The 22482-nt window shown below is 45.4% G+C and overlaps 1 protein-coding gene across 4 annotated transcripts in view; it reads left to right on the forward strand.

The window, feature by feature from the left end:
* DACH2 (dachshund family transcription factor 2) overlaps positions 1-22482 on the forward strand; it is a 386452-nt gene that overhangs the window by 159363 nt on the left and 204607 nt on the right. For all 4 annotated transcript variants that reach the window (XM_077286496.1, XM_077286497.1, XM_077286493.1 and 1 more), the window contains exon 2: positions 21368-21483. In XM_077286496.1, coding sequence (XP_077142611.1) covers positions 21368-21483 — 116 coding nt within the window. The remainder of the gene's footprint in view (positions 1-21367; positions 21484-22482) is intronic.

The following is a 22482-nucleotide window of genomic DNA, read 5'->3' on the forward strand; positions in this document are numbered from 1 at the left end:
AGGTCACACATGCTCAGTTACATCCATCTAATGAGCCGAGCACTGGAGGTCACACATGCTCAGTCTCCTCCATCTAATGAGCCGAGCACTGGACGTCACACATGCTCATTCTCATCCATCTAATGGGCAAAGCACTGGTGGTAATGCTCAGTCTCATCCATCTAGTGAGCCGAGCACTGGAGGTCACACAAACTCAGTAACATCCATCTAATGAGCCGAGCACTGGAGGTCACACATGCTCAGTTACATCCATCTAATGAGCCGAGCACTGGAGGACTCACAGGCTCAGTAACATCCATCTCATGAACCGAGCACTGGAGGTCACATCCATCTAATGAGCCGAGCACTGGAGGTCACACATGCTCAGTTACATCCATCTAATGAGCCGAGCACTGGAGGTCACACATGCTCAGTTACATCCATCTAATGAGCCGAGCACTGAAGGACTCACAGGCTCAGTAACATCCATCTAATGAACCGAGCACTGGAGGTCACATCCATCTAATGAGCCAAGCACTGGAGGTCACACATGCTCAGTCACATCCATCTAATGAGCCGAGCACTGGAGGTCACACATGCTCAGTCACATCCATCTAATGAGCCGAGCACTGGAGGTCACACATGCTCAGTCACATCCATCTAATGAGCCGAGCACTGGAGGTCACAAATGCTCAGTCACGCTCCATTTGACAAAATGTTCTTTCTCATACTCTGTTACCTGAACAGCCGATACCGTGCAGTATACAGAAATATTGATGGATGTATGAGTAACCAAGTATGACTTCCCTTCACTACTCCATGCCGCAATCATTATCTTGCTGAAAAGGAATTACACTGGATCTATAGTTCTATAGCTGTCGGAGGAGGAAGGAGTCGGATCAGGGAACTTGCTAACGTTTATATTTACAGCTGCCAGAGGGGGAAGGAGAGTGACTAGTGAATGTTTTAGGGACTATACTTGCAGTTAACATATTGGATTGGAGACTTACTGATGTGGAGCCTGAAGCAAAAGACACCACAAATGCAGGCAGTCCACACACGATGATGCTGGAGACCAGTCAAGATGAGGGGAGCGATGAAGGGTAAAAGGTAAAGAATTTTATTTTGGGTTGAAGGACTACAGAGAGATGTAGAATGGCAGTATACTAATTTCTGGGTTTATAGGAGTCTTGACTTGGTTTGTGGAATATCCCTTTAAGGAGCGGCTCAGTTTGTACTTGGGAGTCAGAGAACTTTACGTAACAAAGTATCAAACTAAATGTTAACAGAATGGGTCTCATTAGCAAAGCGGAAGCCTGGAGGAAGCATCTGCAGATGGAAGGGAAGACGGATCTCAGGAGGAGACAATGCCGTAATATTTGTATTGTGTGGTAAGACGCAGAGAATAATAAGAACTCCGCAGCCAAGGAAATGCCCGCACTGGAATAAGACCGAGCGTTCAAGGACCATAATTTAGTGGAAATATCGGCTGAGCTGTAAGCCGCCCGCTATGGGAGGAAATACTGGAATGTGGTGTGGACAGTGATGGAGGCCTGACATGTGCGGTGTGGACATATGGGGCCGTCCCACTGGTCTCCCAGGGCCGAGTGTTCCCAGCTTTGTACGTTTCCTAAAGATACAATGTCTGTTATATCAATTTGTCTTTTGAAAATGATACATTGCCATGTAATGTTGAGAAACGGCCACACAATGCCGAAATAAATGGCGCTCTCTGGTAGGTATAGGATAATTGCAAAGGAGGTGCAGAAAATGAGGCGTCCGCCGCAGCTCGAAACTAAGAGGAGCGGGACGAGTTTTCTGCCAGGTGCTGGGAGGATTCTGGAGAATTCTGCACACTTGGGTCAATGGTCTCCTTTGGCTTCTTGACTATCTCCTACAACGTCTGGCATGGATGGACCCTGGGTAGGTGCCATGGCTGCTTCTCGAGACCACTGATGGGTTATTCCTGCTTACCAATGCTGAGCCCCATCTATCGCTTCCTCCAATGTCGATTTCCCGCTGTCACCAGCTGGGTACAATACTCTTGAGCCCCCAACGTATAAATGAGGGCCCACACCATGGGCAAGGCTTCTTCATACCATGCACATGGGCATAAGTCTCTGCATCGTCTTCCTGGTGTGTGACAAATGAGGCCAATATTTCAATCATTATGATGCCAGAAATTCGGCCCCTCGACACTTTTCAGTGTCGGTATCAATATTGGACTGTTTTACATCGGGCAGGTTGACCCCTCAGACGTACAGTAAGTGCCACAAATACTGAGGAATCCCCCGAGAGCCGCCAATTATGGAATAAATGAAAGATAAAGAGCGCTGCAGCCCGAACTTTCATCTGACGGCCGGCACAGGTTCTTGTGATCAGCTGGAGATGAAGAAACTGTTAAATCTCGTGGCCTCTTAATATAATGGCTAATTATAAAGGGGTCATTCACATTAGAAAAGCATGCCTGCCTTCCTCCAAAAGCCTGCCCACCCATCTCCAGGACCTTGTATTGGAGCTCGGCTCCCATGAGGTGAACGGTGCAGGGTTACGATAACGCACCGCCTGTAGATGGAGGTTTTGTTGTTTTAGGAAAGAGGCAGCCATGTTCTCATATTTGACCCCACAACTTCCGAGTCCGTGTTTATTATGAGCCCCCAGTGAGGAGTCCGGTCCCACCAGTGCACGTGGGGAGCACTGGTTGTCTGTCCTGCACCCGTCCACATGTTGGGACCTGCTCACTTTCCTTTCGGCTATGGTGGTTCTTTATTAGAATGAGTGCAGTATATTAATGCCGCTCCCTGCGCCAAGAACAACACCAAGATGAAAGCGTCTTCCTGCTGAGTTTCCTCCAAAACAGACTGAGGTTTCTGGAAGTGTAAGTGTCAAGAGCTGAGACTTTATGGAAAATAAACCATTGCCAGGGGCTGTGGGGACGTAGGGGGCACTGCTGAGCCGCAGCACCCCAAGGTGGAAGTTAGACCAGGGCAACGAGCTTGGAGTGAGCACAGTCCTCTGGGGTATTCAGAGCAGGAGAGCGTCTGCCGTCTAATAGAAGGTGAGACAGTATTCGTATTCAACCTGCACCACCCTGAGTAGTATGGCGGCTCAGGGTATCGGAAGGAATATCAGATGCTCCATGTGCAGGAAAGTATTGGCCGCACCTGTTAATTCAATTCTGTTTTTTCCTTAATTCCCATCACCTCCAGTGTATAACCTCTGACCTTCCAGCCCCCAGTGTATAACCTCCGACCTTCCAGCCCCCAATGTATAACCTCCGACCTTCCAGCCCCCAGTGTATAACTTCCGACCTTCCAGCCCCCAGTGTATAACCTCCGACCTTCCAGCCCCCAGTGTATAACCTCCGACCTTCCAGCCCCCAGTGTATAACCTCCGACCTTCCAGCCCCCAGTGTATAACCTCCGACCTTCCAGCCCTAGTGTATAACTTCCGACCCACCAGCGCCTCGTGTATAACCTCCGACCCTCCAGCCCTAGTGTATAACTTCCGACCCACCAGCGCCTCGTGTATAACCTCCGACCCACCAGTCCCTCGCGCATAACCTCCGACCCACCAGCACCTCGTGTATAACCTCCGACCCACCAGCGCCTCGTGTATAACCTCCGACTCGCCAGCGCCTCGTGTATAACCTCCGACCTTCCAGCCCTAGTGTATAACTTCTGACCCACCAGCGCCTCGTGTATAACCTCCGACCTTCCAGTCCCCAGTGTATAGCCTCCGACCTTCCAGCCCCCAGTGTATAACCTCCGACCCGCCAGCGCCTCGTGTATAACCTCCGACCCGCCAGTGCCTCGCGTATAACCTCCGACCCGCCAGCGCCTCATGTATAACCTCCGACCTTCCAGCCCTCAGTGTGTAACCTCCGACCTTCCAGGCCTAGTGTATAACCTCCGACCCACCAGCGCCTCATGTATAACCTCCGACCTTCCAGCCCCCAGTGTATAACCTCTGTCCCGCCAGTGCCTCGTGTGTAACCTCCGACCTTCCAGCCTCCAGTGTATATCCTCCAATCCACCAGCGCCTCTTGTATAACCTCCGACCTTCCAGCCCCGGTGTATAACCTCCGACCTTCCAGCCTCCAGTGTATAACCTCCGACCCCCCAGCGCCTCGTGTATAACCTCTGACCTTACAGCCCCTGTGTATAACCTCTGTCCCGCCAGCGCCTCGTGTATAACCCCCGACCTTCCAGTCCCAGTGTATAACCTCCGACCTTCCAGCCTCCAGTGTATAACCTCCGACCTTCCAGCTCCCAGTGTATAACCTTCGACCCACCAGCGCCTCCAGTGACTCCATATTAATATTAATTGATGTAGAATGAGGGGTCAGAAAATCCCCTGGAGGTAGATGTGGGGGGCACATACTTTTCTGGAGGTAGATGTGGGGGGCACATACTTTTCTCTGTGTAGTCTATTTTTAAACTTTCTTCCCATAAATCCAGCTGAGCCCCCCACCCGCCAGTGGTAGAAGTTTTTCTGTGTAATAAGTCGCCGCGTCTCTTCTCTATTGACATGTTTTCCTGAGAAATAAATTGCTTTGCTTTTGTCTCGGTAAGTCAGAAACGGCGCTGCGTTATCGTCCTGTCTCGTCACCAGCAGCTGCAGTGATTTTCTTTTCTCTTCGCCTCTTGTTGCACGGCATCTTGTTAGACGAGCCGAGGTGATCGTGCTGCGCTTAATCTGTAAATTATAACCTGTGTGGCAGCATGGAGGGAAAAGCGCAGGGGAAGAACGCGGCCGTCAGACGACTGCGAAACCAAAGCGCCAGCGTTCACCTAAAGGCAGGTGAAAACCAGCTAGTGTCAGCGCGAGTGATGGCTACAAGACGGCGGGAGAAAGGAAGCGTGGAGGCGCCTCCGCCGCGGCCCCTGCTTTATTATAAGACACAGAATTTACAAATCTACAAAATAAAACGTTCTGATCTGAAATAAGGACAAAAAATATTTGATGTTAATGAGATTTATTTGGGAAACACGAGTCTAAGTCTCTACCTCACTCATTGCTCCGGCCTCCGGGGTCCTTTTATTTTTATTTCTCCATTTTACTGAGTAAACTTTGTGCATTGTAGGGAACATCTTCAGGTTTATTGTTCTTTTTGGTTTAAACCTTCATTCCAATGTTTTTTAATCCGTCCCAGGCAGCTGTCAAGGGCAAAACTACAGCACAAAGGGGCAAAACGACAGCTCAAAGGGACAAATCCACCCGTAATATCATGTCTAGGTAGAATGGTGGCCGGGCAGGTAATGTCTTGTGAATTGGACTTTAAATGTTTGTGTTAGAGGAGTGGCCCTGTGCCCCTTTACCTTGCCCCGTGCCCCTTTACCTTGCCCTGTGCCCCTTTACCTTGCCCCGTGCCCCTTTACTTTGCCCCGTGCCCCTTTACCTTGCCCCGTGCCCCTTTACTTTGCCCCGTGCCCCTTTACCTTGCCCCGTGCCCCTTTACCTTGCCCTGTGCCCCTTTACCTTGCCCTGTGCCCCTTTACCTTGCCCTGTGCCCCTTTACCTTGCCCTGTGCCCGTTTACCTTACCCTGTGCCCGTTTACCTTGCCCTGTGCCCGTTTACCTTGCCCTGTGCCCGTTTACCTTGCCCCGTGCCCCTTTACCTTACCCTGTGCCTATATACCTTGCCCTGTGCCCCTTTACCTTGCCCTGTGCCCCTTTACCTTGCCAGTTTGGGTTTCCCCTTCAAATATTTACATAATGTTACAATGTAACAAGTGAGATGGCAATGGCAAAGTTCATATTATGGGATTTGGAGGCAGCAACTTTGGGCTCCCCGCACTGAAATTGTGGGGAATGATGACATGAGCCAGTGGCAGCAGGACGCTGGCACCCATGGAGGGTAGCAGGCTGCTGGCATTTGTTTTAAGTCCTCTTCTTTCTGTAGAAGCTGGAACTGACAGCTAAAGGGATTAGTCCAGGGTGATGAAAGCATGGCTTCTTTCTTTCAAAAACTGCACTATTCCTGTCTACAGATTGTATCTGAGATTTCAGCTCAGCCCTACTTCTACTAATGGTGCTCACTGCAGTACCGTAGACAACAGGTGTGGCACTGTTTTTCCAAGAAATCATCCATGATTTTCTACTTTTTATTGTTGTGTTTTTTTAGTTTGGGGGGTCCCTGCTGCCCCTGTCATCCGCTCTTCGTCACATTGGACACATTTACGGATCTTGGCATTGACAACCAGTATTAGGATTTTTGTGAAATGTGTGTAGGATGCTGGCGGATGTTGTGATGGCCTCTCTGGTGGATTGCTGCTCACATTGTGGGTCTTGTATCGGGGTGAACGCCATTGCACCTGTTCTTTGATTTCTACCTCTCAGAATTCAATCAGAACATTTGCAATAGTCGCTCCTGACCTCCCCGGTTTGTGCTCCGAGCGCCAAAGTGATTTGATTCAGTTGATGCCTCAAGGATAGAGGAGATGAGGCAGGAGCTGTCAGGCAGGCAACATGACGTGCTTTATGATCGACGCCATCAGAAGCCGCAGAACAAAGCTCCGCCGGGTGGGAATAGAGTCTTACAATGCGCCGACATCTCGCCCAGTCTGTGTCACATCACAGCGCCGCCTTCATCTGCTATTCTGTGTGAGCCGGGGATGATACACAGTGACGGGGCCGCACCGCTGACAGCCTAAAACGTATCCACCGTAAACCTCAATGATCAAAGATTCAACATCGTCCCGATGCAAAATGTGTCATTCGTTATCAATGGTGAATGGAAAACAAAAGTATCAAGTAATTAAGAGCCGAATTCCCAATCATCCCGAGAACCAAAGCCAAAAATTGTAATGACAGGTGGATCCCGGCCACGCGCGTGATGTAGTGGTTATTGTGTCCTGGGAGATCTTCCCCATAGCGTGATCAGCAGATCCTGGGCAGTCTGTGGAACAATGTGGTGGCATCAGATACATAATGTCCAGAGGTTCTCAGGTGGATTCAGGTCTGGGGAATGTGAATCGCTGTAATCAAAACCTCCATCATCCAAGAGCTGTAATCACAATCTGGCTACATGAGGAGCCAAGGTCCATTGCTCCACGAGGAACTCTGGTCCATTGCTCCACGAGGAACCCGGGTCCATTGCTCCTGGAGGAGCCCAGGTCTATTGCACCACGAGGAACCCGGGTCCATTGCTCCTGGAGGAGCCCAGGTCTATTGCGCCACGAGGAACCCGGGTCCATTGCTCCAGGAGGAGCCCAGGTCCATTGCTCCAGGAGGAGCCCAGGTCCGTTGCCCCAGGAGGAGCCCGGGATTCGTTGCCTCAGTTGGAGTAGTAATTCCTGCTTTTAAGGCCGGCCTCACACTAGCGAGTTTTACGGACGTAAGAGCGCAGAAATTACGTCCGTAAAACTCGCAAAATAAACGGCACAATTATTCTCAATGGGGCTGCTCCTATTAGCCGTATATTACGGTTCAGTATTCAGTACGGCAATAACCATGGACCCTCTCCTGGCTATTAATATCTGCCCTCAGTCACTCAGTCACAGCGCTGTAGCTGCTAAAATAAAGGATTAAATGGCGGAAAAAATTGGCGTGGGCTCCCGCGCAATTTTCTCCGCCAGAATGGTAAAATTCTGGCGGAGAAAATTGCGCGGGAGCCCACGCCAATTTTTTAGGCCATTTAATCCTTTATTTTAGCAGCTACAGCGCTGAAATTTTGCACATACACACTACTAACATTAGTAGTGTGGAATATGCAAAAAAAATGGGGATATGAGATGGTTTACTGTATGTAAACCATGTTTCATATCCTGTCGGGTTTGTGCAGGAGAAATGAGAAGCCGGCAATTGAATCATATCGCGCTGAATGAAATCTAAATACAGAATATATATATATGTGTCTCAATGACATATATATATATATATATATATATATATACACTCACCGGCCACTTTATTAGGTACACCTGTCCAACTTCTTGTTAACACTTAATTTCTAATCAGCCAATCACATGGCGGCAACTCAGTGCATTTAGGCATGTAGACTTGGTCAAGACAATCTCCTGCAGTTCAAACCGAGCATCAGTATGGGGAAGAAAGGTGATTTGAGTGCCTTTGAACGTGGCATGGTTGTTGGTGCCAGAAGGGCTGGTCTGAGTATTTCAGAAACTGCTGATCTACTGGGATTTTCACGCACAACCATCTCTAGGGTTTACAGAGAATGGTCCGAAAAAGAGAAAAAATCCAGTGAGCGGCAGTTCTGTGGGCGGAAATGCCTTGTTGATGCCAGAGGTCAGAGGAGAATGGGCAGACTGGTTCGAGCTGATAGAAAGGCAACAGTGACTCAAATCGCCACCCGTTACAACCAAGGTAGGCCTAAGAGCATCTCTGAACGCACAGTGCGTCGAACTTTGAGGCAGATGGGCTACAGCAGCAGAAGACCACACCGGGTACCACTCCTTTCAGCTAAGAACAGGAAACTGAGGCTACAATTTGTACAAGCTCATCGAAATTGGACAGTAGAAGATTGGAAAAACGTTGCTTGGTCTGATGAGTCTCGATTTCTGCTGCGACATTCGGATGGTAGGGTCAGAATTTGGCGTAAACAACATGAAAGCATGGATCCATCCTGCCTTGTATGGAGCATCTTTGGGATGTGCAGCCGACAAATCTGCGGCAACTGTGTGATGCCATCATGTCAATATGGACCAAAATCTCTGAGGAATGCTTCCAGCACCTTGTTGAATCTATGCCACGAAGAATTGAGGCAGTTCTGAAGGCAAAAGGGGGTCCAACCCGTTACTAGCATGGTGTACCTAATAAAGTGGCCGGTGAGTGTATATATACTGTATATATGTTTTCCCTAACATTTGAGCACATAAATCCATTAGATGTCGGTTTTGCAAGCCTGCGCGAAAATATCGCAGTACGGATGCCATACGGATTACATACGGAGGATGCCATGCGCAAAATACGCTGACACACCCTGACTACGGATCAATATTTTGGGAACATTTCTCCGTATTACGGCCGTAGTACGGACGTATAATACGTGGCGTATTGTCTTACGCCCAGTGTGAGGCCGGCCTAAAGGTCAGCATAGCAGATTGAGTGATTCTCCAAGGACTGGAAGACAGAAACCTACCTGTGTTGAAGGTGCCATCCTGGAGAAGCTTGGTGACCTGTGGAATCTGGGCTTCAGGTGCCACCTCAATCTACCAGAAGTGACAACGATGAAAGCCAATCGCAAAACTAGAGAAGAATCTGTCAGGAACGATGATGAGGGAGGAACGGTCTGTGGTGCCACATGCACCCGCTCCCTCTACGGAGGGCGTCTTGCGGTTCCTCTCCAGCACACCTGTCCTCACTTTCATTTCCACCAGTTTGTGTTGGGGACATTGATTCACAATCTCTTCTGCGTCCTATTGATGCCCCTGAAGTTTAGTGAGGTTTCTACTGTGCTGTCCCCGGCTCGGCTAACTTCAGGCCAAGGGCTCAATGACTTATAACAAACAAACTGTGCTTTACTTATCTTATCCTTATGTTTTTTGTTACTTTTAGTGCATTTAAGCCTATCCAGGCCAGCTCGGCCGTACCGTGAAGCTGCATGGCCGCAAAGTCATCACCATTTACACCATGAAGGATTAGGGCAGAAATGTGCTCGAGTCACTGAGAGCCGTGCGCTTTTTGTGGGGCATCAGGTGCGATCAGAAGCTCTGGTTTTCTATTGAATTTGGCGCATCCTGTTCCATCTCTTCCTTCATCAGGACTGATGAGCAAAACTCCCGTCATGATTAATCATGGCCTTCGTGTCTAATTCCCTTGTTTTCTGCGTCTTTGCTTCTCAATGAATGGAACCTTTATAAATGGAGACTAAAAACTTGCACAAACTCGAGGGCACATTCAGAAATACTTTGGATTTTTGGAAAAAAATCCAAAATTGCAGCAGATTTCACTGTTTACATTGCAAAGACTGAAAACTGCAGCGGAAGGGTGAAAGTCTACATGAATGATTGACATGCAATGGATTTCAAATAGATGCCGGACGTCAACTTCTGTATAGTTTTTTTTTCTTCTGCAGTCTGTGAATTAGATTTAGTAAAATATAATCTGCTATAGTTTTTCTGTAATAAACTGGATAATCTGCAGTTTATCCGCTACATGTGAGCAATAAAGCGATTTTGCCACATAGAATCTGTATTTCAGAGTTCACACAGCGCCATTTACCACTGCGGATATAGCAGTGCGCCATTTCCATGTCTGAAGGTGAAGCAGATCTCAAATCCGCTGCATATGTACAGAATCGAGTCTAATGTGCTGGCGCTGTAAAATGCAACCATTCCTCAAGAAAATACACTGGAAATGTTCACATTAATGCATCGCATCATACAGCTCACAGCTGATGGATTGGTGCCTTTGCATCCCATGTAGACAAGTGTCGGAGATATGAACAGATCTGGACTGATACATTGTGTATAAATAGTAGTGGATGGAGATTGGATTCACTTCAGTTACTGTGGAACCTGCAGAGTTTGTTACTTTTCGCTTTCTCTTCTATCTTTTCCCTTTACCTTTCTTGCATTCTGGGATCTTTGCTCTTCCTGTGCATCAGTCAGATGTTTCCTCTTCCCTAATCTGCAGCTGCATCTCCCTCCTCTCCTTCTCAGACTGTGGATTTCCGTAGACAGACTTTTTGCTGATTGTCCTTTAATGTGATGATTTACAAAGCTTATATTTCTGGGTTATGTGATAGGACGGTAATAGTAGGTTACACTTTCTATATCCATCTATTGCATTATTTCCCATCGTCCACCTGTCCCTGTGATCCTCCTTGTGGCCGCCCGTCCTCCGGAGGCTACATGTGTCTCTCGGGTCAAGAAGAGTTTAACTACCTTTTTGGCTTGTAAGAAACTTGTCATAAATTCCAAATAAAAGGGATTTTAATTTGACCTTAATATGATTCTAAAACTAAATTGTTCTAAAAATAAACCGGAATTATTTCTTTTTTTTATTAGGACGAGTTTAAAATAAAAATGTAATAAAATGTTAGAGCGATTTATCTTGCTGCAGAAGAAATGCCCTAAATAGGCAGCATCTTGCATGACCGGGGCTCGCAGGGGACGCGCTGTCTTTATATGGGATAATCGGAGACTGAGGGGTACGATAACATCGGGATCCCTGCGTATCACTGGTAAGGTGCAGTCATTTGTTACATCCTTATACTCCAGTCACATCCAAAGCTGCAGTTATATTCTTGCTGCAGGGCCTCACATTTTACTGCCTCCCCTCCTGGTCAGTGACTGTGCTGGGTTATGGTGGGGGCTTTTTTTTTTCTACTGCTGCTGAGCTCCCATAATACAACCATTATGTACCGATAATGAAACTATGGCATCATGAAACATACCGGACTGCAGGAATTTAGCTGCACTGATGCATTGTAACAAGCAGTGGCATAACTAAAGTTCCATGGGCCCCGCTGCAAAATTTGGACCTGGGCCCCCACCTCCATGTTGGTCAGATGTAGAGGCCCTTGTAGCATGCTAGATCCTAAAAAGACATACTTGTAATAGCATCTCCATCATGACCATCATGTATCCTGGGCCTCTTCCTGGTATTATGACCCCCATCCTGTACCCCATTCTTGTACAATGACCCCCATCCTGGACCCCATTCTTGTACAATGACCCCCATCCTGACCCCATTCTGGTATAATGACCCCCATCCTGGACTCCATTCTGGTATAATAACTCCCATCCTGGACCTCATTCTGGTATAATAAATTAACTCCCATCCTGGACCCCATTCTAGTATAATGACCCCCATCCTGGACCCCATTCTGGTACAATGACCCCCATCCTGGACCCCATTCTTGGGTAATGACTCCTATCCTGGACCCCATTCTGGGATAATGACCCCCATCCTGAACCCCATTCTGGGATAATGACCCCCATCCTGAACCCCATTCTGGGATAATGACCCCCATCCTGGACCCCATTCTGGTATAATGACCCCCATCCTGGACTCCATTCTGGGATAATGACTCCCATCCTGGACCCTATTCTGGTATAATGACCCCCATCCTGGACCCCATTCTGGTATAATGACTCCCATCCCCTGTTAATGAGTTATTGGAGCTGGAGAGCAGAAGGTCTACAATGGAAACATTGTACCGAACTCTCCTCTGTGAGAAGTATTAGATCCAGGCAGCTTTTCCTCCTGTAGAAGTTAGAAATGAAACTCGATTCACTGACAGTCAGCAGAGGTCTCAGTGGTGAAATGTGTAAACTGCATAAAACTTTCCACCAGGTCGCTTTGCAGCACAAAAGCCAATCATAGTGCACAGCTCCATCTGCTTTGGAGGTGATAGTGACCCCTTGACCTCTTGGGCCCCTGAGCTGCTGCACCAATTATATGTCTGCCCCGGATTAGAAGCCACACCCCACTGCTAACTTCACCCACTTTCCAGCATTTATAAAAAAAAGGAAAGAAAAATGTTGCAAATTGTAGCACAATTATGGTAAACAAGTCAACATTTGTATCATTAAACAATTGGTGCAAAGACATTAATGAATACTCCTGAAATCTCCATAGAAATGCGTGTAACCAGTAGCCCTGGAGAAGCTAATGGCAGCGAGCGGCCTCACGTCTCCATCACCAGGATGAAGATCTTCTCGTGTCTCACAACGTTGTGCGTATTATGGATTCAACATAATTCAGGGCGTCGGGGGAGGGGGGTCCGGCATCTTGTACCAGAGAATTGTATTTTATTGTTTTATCTGTTGTGGATTTTTTTCCTTTGTTGTTTATAGTTATGTCCGCAAAATGAGAGAATGAAGGCGAAATGTCAAATAAATTATCCCAAAACGCAGCTGATCCCATAGGAAGTAATGAAATAATGTCCTGCTGCAAAACACTCCCATTAATCTTATTACATTTACCATGGCTTCAAGGGAATCCAGAGCCCTCGTCCCGCTGTGTGCACCTGCAGCCCTATGTAACACCACAGATAACACAGTGATATCTCTGAGCACAGATAACGTAGTAGATGTCACCTGCAGTCCTATGTAACACCACAGATAACACTGATAACTCTCTGACTACAGATAATGTAGATGTCACCTGCAGTCCCATGTAACACCACAGATAACAGTGATAACTCCCTGAGTACAGATAATGTAGTAGATGTCACCTACAGTCCTATGTAACACCACAGATAACACAGTGATAACTCTCTGACTACAGATACACTGTGTTCCAAATTATTATGCACAAAGAGTTTAGGAGTGATAAGGTTAGAATTTTTTTGTTTGTCATTTAAACTCATTGATGGTGATGTGTGTCAGGGCTCTTTATATCACTGAAAGCAATTGCAGATACCTGTGCACATTAGTTTGGCCGGTGTGTCCAAATAAAGGCAAGACTACTTAAGATGGCTGTTCCACATTATTAAGCAGCCTACATTTTTTGCCAAAATGGGAAAGAAAAAGGATGTGTCGGCTGCTGAGAAGCAACAAATTGTGGAGTATTTAGGTCAAGGCATGACTACAATCAACATTGCCAAGACACTTCATCGTGATCATCGCACAATCAAGAAGTATGTAGCTGATTCCCAGCACACACGTGTGCGTGCTGATAAGGAAAAATTGAGGACTCTTTCCAACAGGCAATTGCGTAAGATTAAAAGAGCAGCTGCAAAAATGCCTTGTCATAGCAGCAGACAAGTTTTTGAAGCTGCTGGTGCCTCCAACGTCCCCAGAACAACAAGATACAGGGTCCTTCAGAGGTGCGTAAGCCATCCTGTCAACCACCTCTATCCACTACACACAAGCAGAAATGGCTCCAGTGGGCCAAACGATACATGAAGACTGACTTCCAAACTGTTTTGTTCACCGATGAGTGCCGTGCAACGCTCAATGGTCCAGATGGATGGAGTGGAGGATGGCTGGTTGAAGGACATCCCATGAAAACACGGCTAAGGCGCCAACAAAGAGGAGGTGGAGTAATGTTTTGGGCTGGAATCATGGGGAGAGAGATTGTCGGCCCCTTTATGATCCCTGAAGGGGTGAAGATGAACTCCATAATCTATGTGGAGTTTCTAAAACAACACTTCCTGCCATGGTTCAAGAGGAAGATCCGTGCTTTCCGCAGCAAGATCATTTTCATGCATGATAATGCACCATCTCATGCTGCAAAAAACATATCTGCATCTCTGGCTGCTATGGGCATAAAAGAGGACAAACTTATGGTGTGGCCACCATCTTCCCCTGACCTCAACCCCATTGAGAACCTCTGGAGCGTCATCAAAAGGAGTGTCTATGATGGCGGGAGGCAGTTCACATCTAAGCAACAGCTCTGGGAGGGGATTCTGTCCACATGCAAAACAACTGAAGCAGAAACCATCCAAAAACTGACAAATTCAATGGACGAGAGAGTTCGGGAGCTTCTTTATAACAAGGGGTCCTATGTGCAAATGTAACATCACCTAGAATAAAGTTTTCACTTGAAAACTGTTTGATTTCATTTTGTAATAAGCTGATAATGCTTATAACTTCACAATTGACCATTTTTTTGTTCAAAATAAAAAAAAAGGTTGAAAACTCTGCTGTGCATAATAATTTGGAACATGCATTTTGAGTGTTTTATTTTTTTTTTTTTAAAAGATACTGTTTTCATAGGCAGTTTGTTCCAAAACATTGCAATTATACTAGAATAGTAGATGACTGGAAAATAACAATGACTGCAATTCAGATAGGTAATTTAGAGAAAATATGAGGAAATATTATTTGCATAATAATTTGGAACACAGTGTAATGTAGGAGATGTCACCTGCAGTTCTATGTAACACCACAGATAACACAGTGATAACTCTGAGTACAGATAATGTAGTAGATGTCACCTGCAGTCCCATGTAACACCACAGATAACAGTGACAACTCTCGAGTACAGATAATGTAGTAGATGTCACCTGCAGTCCTATGTAACACCACAGATAACAGTGATAACTCTCTTGAGTACAGATAATGTAGTAATGTCACCTGCAGTCCTACGTAACACCACAGATAACAGTGATAAATCTCTGACTACAGATAATGTAGTAGATGTCACCTGCAGTCCTATGTAACACCACACATAACACAGTGATATCTCTGAGCACAGATAACGTAGTAGATGTCACCTGCAGTCCTATGTAACACCACAGATAATACAGTGATAACTCTCTGACTACAGATAATGTAGCAGATGTCGCCTGCAGTCCTATGTAACACCATAGATAACAGTGATCACTCTGAGTACAGATAATGTAGTAGATGTCACCTGCAGTCCTATGTAACACCACAGATAACAGTGATAACTCTCTTGAGTACAGATAATGTAGTAAATGTCACCAGTAGTCCTATGTAACACCCTAGATAACTAATTTTCGTGTCCGAGTGACCATCTTTCGCATCTCCTCTTTATGTTACTAATTACTTTTCGTCTTAATTAAACTTTAGATTTAAATGAATTCCTTAATTTAAACTGAGACAAAAACTCAGACAATTAAGCAGAAGCGTGAAAACATCAACAAACAATCAGGGCGCAATTAAAGAGTAATGGCCGCTTCCCCGCGCCCCGAAGAGCTCCGAGCCGCCATCTCATCGCCAGGAGAGGTTTTTTCCTCAGATGAGTAAATTGTCTTCATAGATTGTTGGATCATCGTCATGAAATTTCTTCTGGTTTTGAGAAACTTCTACGTATAACAACAAAGGAACACTGAGGGCAAAACTGATACAATGTGACAGAACCAGTGCAGAATGTGAGAGTCCACGCTTAGTGTGGGCTCACAGAGTGTATGGTTGTCTGTAATATGATTGTGGCGCACTGCTGAGGCTTGTTGTCCTTATCTGGTGCACTGCAGACTGTGTGCGGCACTCTGTACTCTGTGCCATAGCCTGTGATTTGTAGTCGTCTTATGTCCCTCTGTACCTGAAGAAGGAATCGCACTGGTTTTGTCTTTTATCTAATGAAAAAAAATGTCTACCTATTTTCACATCATTCGGAGGCACCCCCACATCCTGTCCTCCTGATGTGTACCTTTTGGTTGTAATTTCCTATGATGCTCTGCAGGCAGTTTGTCACTACATGGTGAATTAGATGCTTTTTGGGCAGTGTGTAAAGAGTGCTCTGTGGCTGATGTGTGTGGTGTTCTGTAGGTAGTGTGTGAAATGCTGTGTGGGCAGAGAGCGTGGGATGTCCTGCGGGCAGTGTGCACGGGGTGCTCTGTAGGTAGTATGTAGGAAGCCCTGTGGGCAGCATGCAAGAGGCGCTTTGTAGTTTGTATGGGGCGCTCTGTGGGAAGTGTATGGTGGGCGCTCTGTAGGTTGCGTGTGGGGCACTCGGGGCAGTGTGAACGGGGAGCTCTGTAGGAGGTATGTGGGGTGCTCTGTAGGTGGTGTGTGTGTTGAGCTCTGTGGGCAGTGTACGGTGGGTGCTCTCTAAGTGGTGTGTGGGGTGCTCGGTGAGCAATGTGCACTGGACGCTCTGTGTACTGTACACGTGGAGCTCTGTAGGTGTTGTGTGGGGGTGTTCTTTAGGTGTTGTGTGGGGCGCTCTGTGGGCAGTGTATGATGGGTGCTCTAGGTGGTGCATGGGATACTCTGGGCAGTGTATGATGGTCGCTCTGTATGTGGAGCTCTCTATAGGCGCGCTGTAGGTGATGTGTGGGGTGTTCTGTAGGCAGTGTATGCTGGGTGATCTTGGTGGTGTTTCTGGTGGTGCTCTGTAGGTGTTGTGTGGGGTGCTCTGTGGGCATTGTGCATGGTGTGCTCTGTAGGCAGGGTATGCTGGGTGCTCTGTTGGTGATGTGCAGGGGGTGCTCTGTAGGTGATGTGTGGAGTGCTCTGTAGGTGATATGGTGGGCACTCTGTAGGTGGTGTGTGTGCTCAGTAGGTAGTGTGCGGGGCTCTCCATGAGCAGTGTATAGTGGGCTCTTTGTAGGTGGTATGTGGGGTGCTTTGTATGTGGTGTGTGGAGTGCTCTAGGCAGTGTATGCTGGGTGCTGTTGGTGTTGTCTCTGGTGGTGCTCTGTAGGTGGTGTGTGGGGTGCTCTGTAGGCGGTGTATGCTGGGCGCTCTGCTGGTGGTGTTCCGGGTGGTGCTCTGTAGGTGGTGTGTGGGGTGCTCTGTAGGCAGTGTATGCTGGGTGCTCTTGGTGGTGTCTCTGGTGGTGCTCTGTAGGTGGTGTGTGGAGTGCTCTGTAGGTGGTATGGTGGGCACTCTAGGTGGTGTGTGGAGTGCTCTGCGGGAAGTGTACAGTAGCCTATACTACATTTCTGGTGATCTGTAGTTGGTTATGGAGGACTGTAGTACCATTCTGATCCTGGTGATTTGTACTCCATGTTTGTAGTCTGTTTCTGGTTCTCTATATGGTCTCTTCGGGTCCCGGCTGAAGCCCAATCATTATATCCACAGTGCGTTTCTTATGCAGTTGGCTGAACTGTTGTCATTTTCCTGCTTCTTCACAGATGCTGACGCGTTTCATGCTTTCTTGTAAACCCATCTATGTATCCTCCTTGAAATTCAATGTTCTGTGATAGGAGATGATTTGCAGTAGGTAGATTTTATTGTCCGGACTTTCCTAGAAATGTTAGTGGGTAAATCCGGTTATGGCAAGCGGTAAAGGCCGGGCGAAGGGGCGCAGATTTCTATTTTCCTGCATTTTTATGCATCAGATTGGAAATTGAGACTCGCATCTTATGAGGTTCTTGGGGCCTGGAGGAAAATCTTTGCTGCTGACGGGTGAGGTTAATGCTGTTAGTGGAGCCCCCGGCTGTAGAATCATCCATCATCCTACATAAAGGGACCGTGAGCGCAGAGGCGCCGGGCGCTTCTCCACTCCTGTCCCCAATTCTTACTGCAAGGATGTAATCTGCAGGTTATTCCCCAAATCCTTCGCTGGGAACAACTAACCCTCTAATATGTGTCATTATCTCAGTGTCTGAAGAAGAGGAAGAACCTGTGACGTCCATCACTTAGAGATTTCTATCAATGTCTGCCATTTTTCGGCAGCATTTTAAGATGCTTGTTGGATGCTCAGTCCAAATTTAGTGACACGTTTTATCTGTTTTGAGTTTAATAGCCTATCTATTATCTATCTATCATCTATCTATCTATCTATCTATCTATCTATCTATCATCTATCTATCATCTACAGTATCTATCTATCTATCTATCTATCATCTATCTATCTATCTATCATCTATCTATCATCTACAGTATCTATCTATCTATCTATCTATCTATCTATCTATCTATCTATCTATCTATTATCTATCTACAGTGGGGCAAAAAAGTATTTAGTCAGTCAGCAATAGTGCAAGTTCCACCACTTAAAAAGATGAGAGGCGTCTGTAATTTACATCATAGGTAGACCTCCACTATGGGAGACAAACTGAGAAAAAAAAATCCAGAAAATCACTTTGTCTGTTTTTTAATCATTTTATTTGCATATTATGGTTGAAAATAAGTATTTGGTCAGAAACAAACAATCAAGATTTCTGGCTCTCACAGACCTGTAACTTCTTCTTTAAGAGTCTCCTCTTTCCTCCACTCATTACCTGTAGTAATGGCACCTGTTTAAACTTATCAGTATAAAAAGACACCTGTGCACACCCTCAAACAGTCTGACTCCAAACTCCACTATGGTGAAGACCAAAGAGCTGTCAAAGGACACCAGAAACAAAATTGTAGCCCTGCACCAGGCTGGGAAGACTGAATCTGCAATAGCCAACCAGCTTGGAGTGAAGAAATCAACAGTGGGAGCAATAATTAGAAAATGGAAGACATTCAAGACCACTGATAATCTCCCTCGATCTGGGGCTCCACGCAAAATCCCACCCCGTGGGGTCAGAATGATCACAAGAACGGTGAGCAAAAATCCCAGAACCATGCGGGGGGACCTAGTGAATGAACTGCAGAGAGCTGGGACCAATGTAACAAGGCCTACCATAAGTAACACTACGCCACCATGGACTCAGATCCTGCAGTGCCAGACGTGTCCCACTGCTTAAGCCAGTACATGTCCGGGCCCGTCTGAAGTTTGCTAGAGAGCATTTGGATGATCCAGAGGAGTTTTGGGAGAATGTCCTATGGTCTGATGAAACCAAACTGGAACTGTTTGGTAGAAACACAACTTGTCGTGTTTGGAGGAAAAAGAATACTGAGTTGCATCCATCAAACACCATACCTACTGTAAAGCATGGTGGTGGAAACATCATGCTTTGGGGCTGTTTCTCTGCAAAGGGGCCAGGACGACTGATCCGGGTACATGAAAGAATGAATGGGGCCATGTATCGTGAGATTTTGAGTGCAAACCTCCTTCCATCAGCAAGGGCATTGAAGATGAAACGTGGCTGGGTCTTTCAACATGACAATGATCCAAAGCACACCGCCAGGGCAACGAAGGAGTGGCTTCGTAAGAAGCATTTCAAGGTCCTGGAGTGGCCTAGCCAGTCTCCAGATGTCAACCCTATAGAAAACCTTTGGAGGGAGTTGAAAGTCCGTGTTGCCAAGCGAAAAGCCAAAAACATCACTGCTCTAGAGGAGATCTGCATGGAGGAATGGGCCAACATACCAACAACAGTGTGTGGCAACCTTGTGAAGACTTACAGAAAACGTTTGACCTCTGTCATTGCCAACAAAGGATATATTACAAAGTATTGAGATGAAATTTTGTTTCTGACCAAATACTTATTTTCCACCATAATATGCAAATAAAAAAATGATAAAAAAACAGACAATGTGATTTTCTGGATTTTTTTGTCTGTTTGTCTCCCATAGTTGAGGTCTACCTATGATGTAAATTACAGACGCCTCTCATCTTTTTAAGTGGTGGAACTTGCACTATTGCTGACTGACTAAATACTTTTTTGCCCCACTGTATTTATATATCTATTATCCATCTATTATCTATCTATCTATCACATTATCTATCTATCTATCTATCTATCTATCTATCTATCTATCTATCTATCTATCTATCATCTATATAGCTATTATCCATCTATTATCTATCTATCTATCTATCTATTATCTATCTGTTATCTATTATCTATTGATCTATCTATTTATCTATCTATTTATCTATCATCTATCTATTATCTGTCTATTATCTATCTGTTATTTATCTATTTATCTATCTATTATCTATCGATCTATCTATTTTTCTATTTATCTATTATCTATCTATTATTTATCCATCTTTCTATCATCTATCTATCATTTATCTTTCATCTGTTATCTATCTATTTATCTATTATTTATCCATCTACCGTATTATCTATCTATCTTATATCTATCTTATCTATCATTTATTTATCATCTATTATCTATCTATATCTTATCTATTTATCTATTATTTATTTATCTATGGATCCATCGATCGCTATCTTGTTGCCATCTGTCGTTCTGTAAACTTTTTTCTTTCCTCTGAAATGAAGAGATCAACAAGATATATTCTTTTAATAACTTGTCCAAATTGAAAAATAATTGACATTTTGTAATCAGTGCCGGAGGATACGAGAGCTGATTATCTGCGGGATAAGTGACACCCGGAGATGTGCGCCACTCGCTGTAATATTTTCTGGGTTGTTAAATCTTCATATTGACATCACTTAGTTACAAATTGACACAAATCATCCCTGACGATCCCTAGATCTGCGCTGAACACCCGTACGGTGGCTGCTATGGGGTATGAGGAGGGCAGCGGGGTCCGCACAGGATAGCCTCACCACCTGCAGATGCTCAGCATGTACAGCACGCCGCCTCTGGTGCACTTTTACCAGCAGAAGAAGTGAGAGTTATCTTAAAGTTCAGGCTGCAACTTTTTTTCATTTTCTCAGCTTTTTCAAAATCTCTGTTTTTTGCTGTTGTATTGAAACCTTAAAATAAAAAGCACAGCCGCAGAAAAAAAGGAACTTAACAAAAATAAGAAAAAATAAAAAAAGAAGAAAGTTGAAATATTCACAGTTAACATCCAGAGGCTGATAACCCACAGATAACTAATGTCTCACCGCTGAGACTTTGTCGCAGTGTAGCAGGCTAGATAATCACTTCTTCCCTCAGTAATGACATCTTGTTACTTCAGTCTCGAGATCAAGGATTTTTATTGATATTTTGTAATAACTCATTGGCTGTGTGAACAGGAATAGCTCTGTCACCCCCACCTTTGAGCTGAAACAGTGTTGCTTTTGTTCACTGACGGCAAGCAAAGATTTTGAGAATTGATATTTGTTGAAACAAAGTCAATTGGAAGTTTTCAGAACTTCTCTTCATGTAATGATGTCATTTCCACATTAATGTCCTTATATTCTCCTCCTCTTTGTGGAGGCAGAACATAGTTTGCTATAAGGTATAGAAGTTCTGCTTATACTGTGTCCATTGTGTCCCCACAGCTCCAGGCCCGGGAGGCCCCCAAAGCGATCGCTGGGAGTGGCGATTCAGGAGAACGCTCGCCTGCTGCCGCACGGGGTCCAGAGTCTCTTATCTCCCGGACTTCTGTCACACGCAGGTAATAAAAGCCATCACCGATCACTCGCTGCAAATAAACTAATATACAATGGGCTCGGACTGAAGGAAGAGGGGTCAGTATATAACCATGGGGAACGAGGGTCCACATTGTAATGCAGAGCAATGGAGAAAATATAGGGGTGCAAAGGGGGGGGAGCCCTTACTGGAGTCCATGGGCCTGTGATGGTTCCTTCTGCCAAATCACAAGCCACAAAATAAGTGAACCCTCAAACTGCACAACATACAAACAAATCTCCATTTATAAATATTGGATTGTTACATTGTATAAATCAGTTAAAAATCCAGGTGAAGTTTGACTCTAGGACCAACTGCCCATACAGAACACCCTGTGTGTCGCCCAGTACTGAGAATATTCATGCAAACCTCCATTCAGAGATGAATTATCCTGTACTGAACCTCAGTGGTGTCCTGTATAAAGCCTATGTTCACACATTGCGTTTTTGCCGTGTTTTTTTTTTTTCTTTTCTGCAAGCAAAACCTACTCTCTTAGCAGTAAAGAAACTGCTTAGAAAAGGAGGGTTTGCTGTTTTTTGTTGCGTTTATCAGACAGTTTAGTGCCTGTTTTTCCTAGAAAAAAAAAAATTTTGCACCAAAAATACAGCAAAACCTGGTACCTGCGTGTCTGCTCTTACTCATTGCTTTCTATGGGTGAAAAAATGCAAAAACGTTGAAAGTGACATGCTGCAGTTTTCAAAAACACAACAGTTTTCCAATTCAGTAAGGAATAAAAACCAATGTGTGCGCATGAGATTTCTGAAATTTGTATATCTTTTGCTGATACTGTAAAACACAACTTTTAATTTGCATTAAAAAAAAACAAAAAAAAACTCAGCAAAAATGTAACTTGTGAACATGGTCTAATACACCAGAGCTGCACTCACTATTCTGCTGGTGCAGTCACTGTGTACATACATTACATTACTGATCCTGAGTTACATCCTGTATTATACTCCAGAGCTGCACTCACTATTCTGCTGGT

This window comes from Ranitomeya variabilis, chromosome 2 (assembly GCF_051348905.1).
Source record: "Ranitomeya variabilis isolate aRanVar5 chromosome 2, aRanVar5.hap1, whole genome shotgun sequence".
NCBI classification, from domain to species: domain Eukaryota; kingdom Metazoa; phylum Chordata; class Amphibia; order Anura; family Dendrobatidae; genus Ranitomeya; species Ranitomeya variabilis.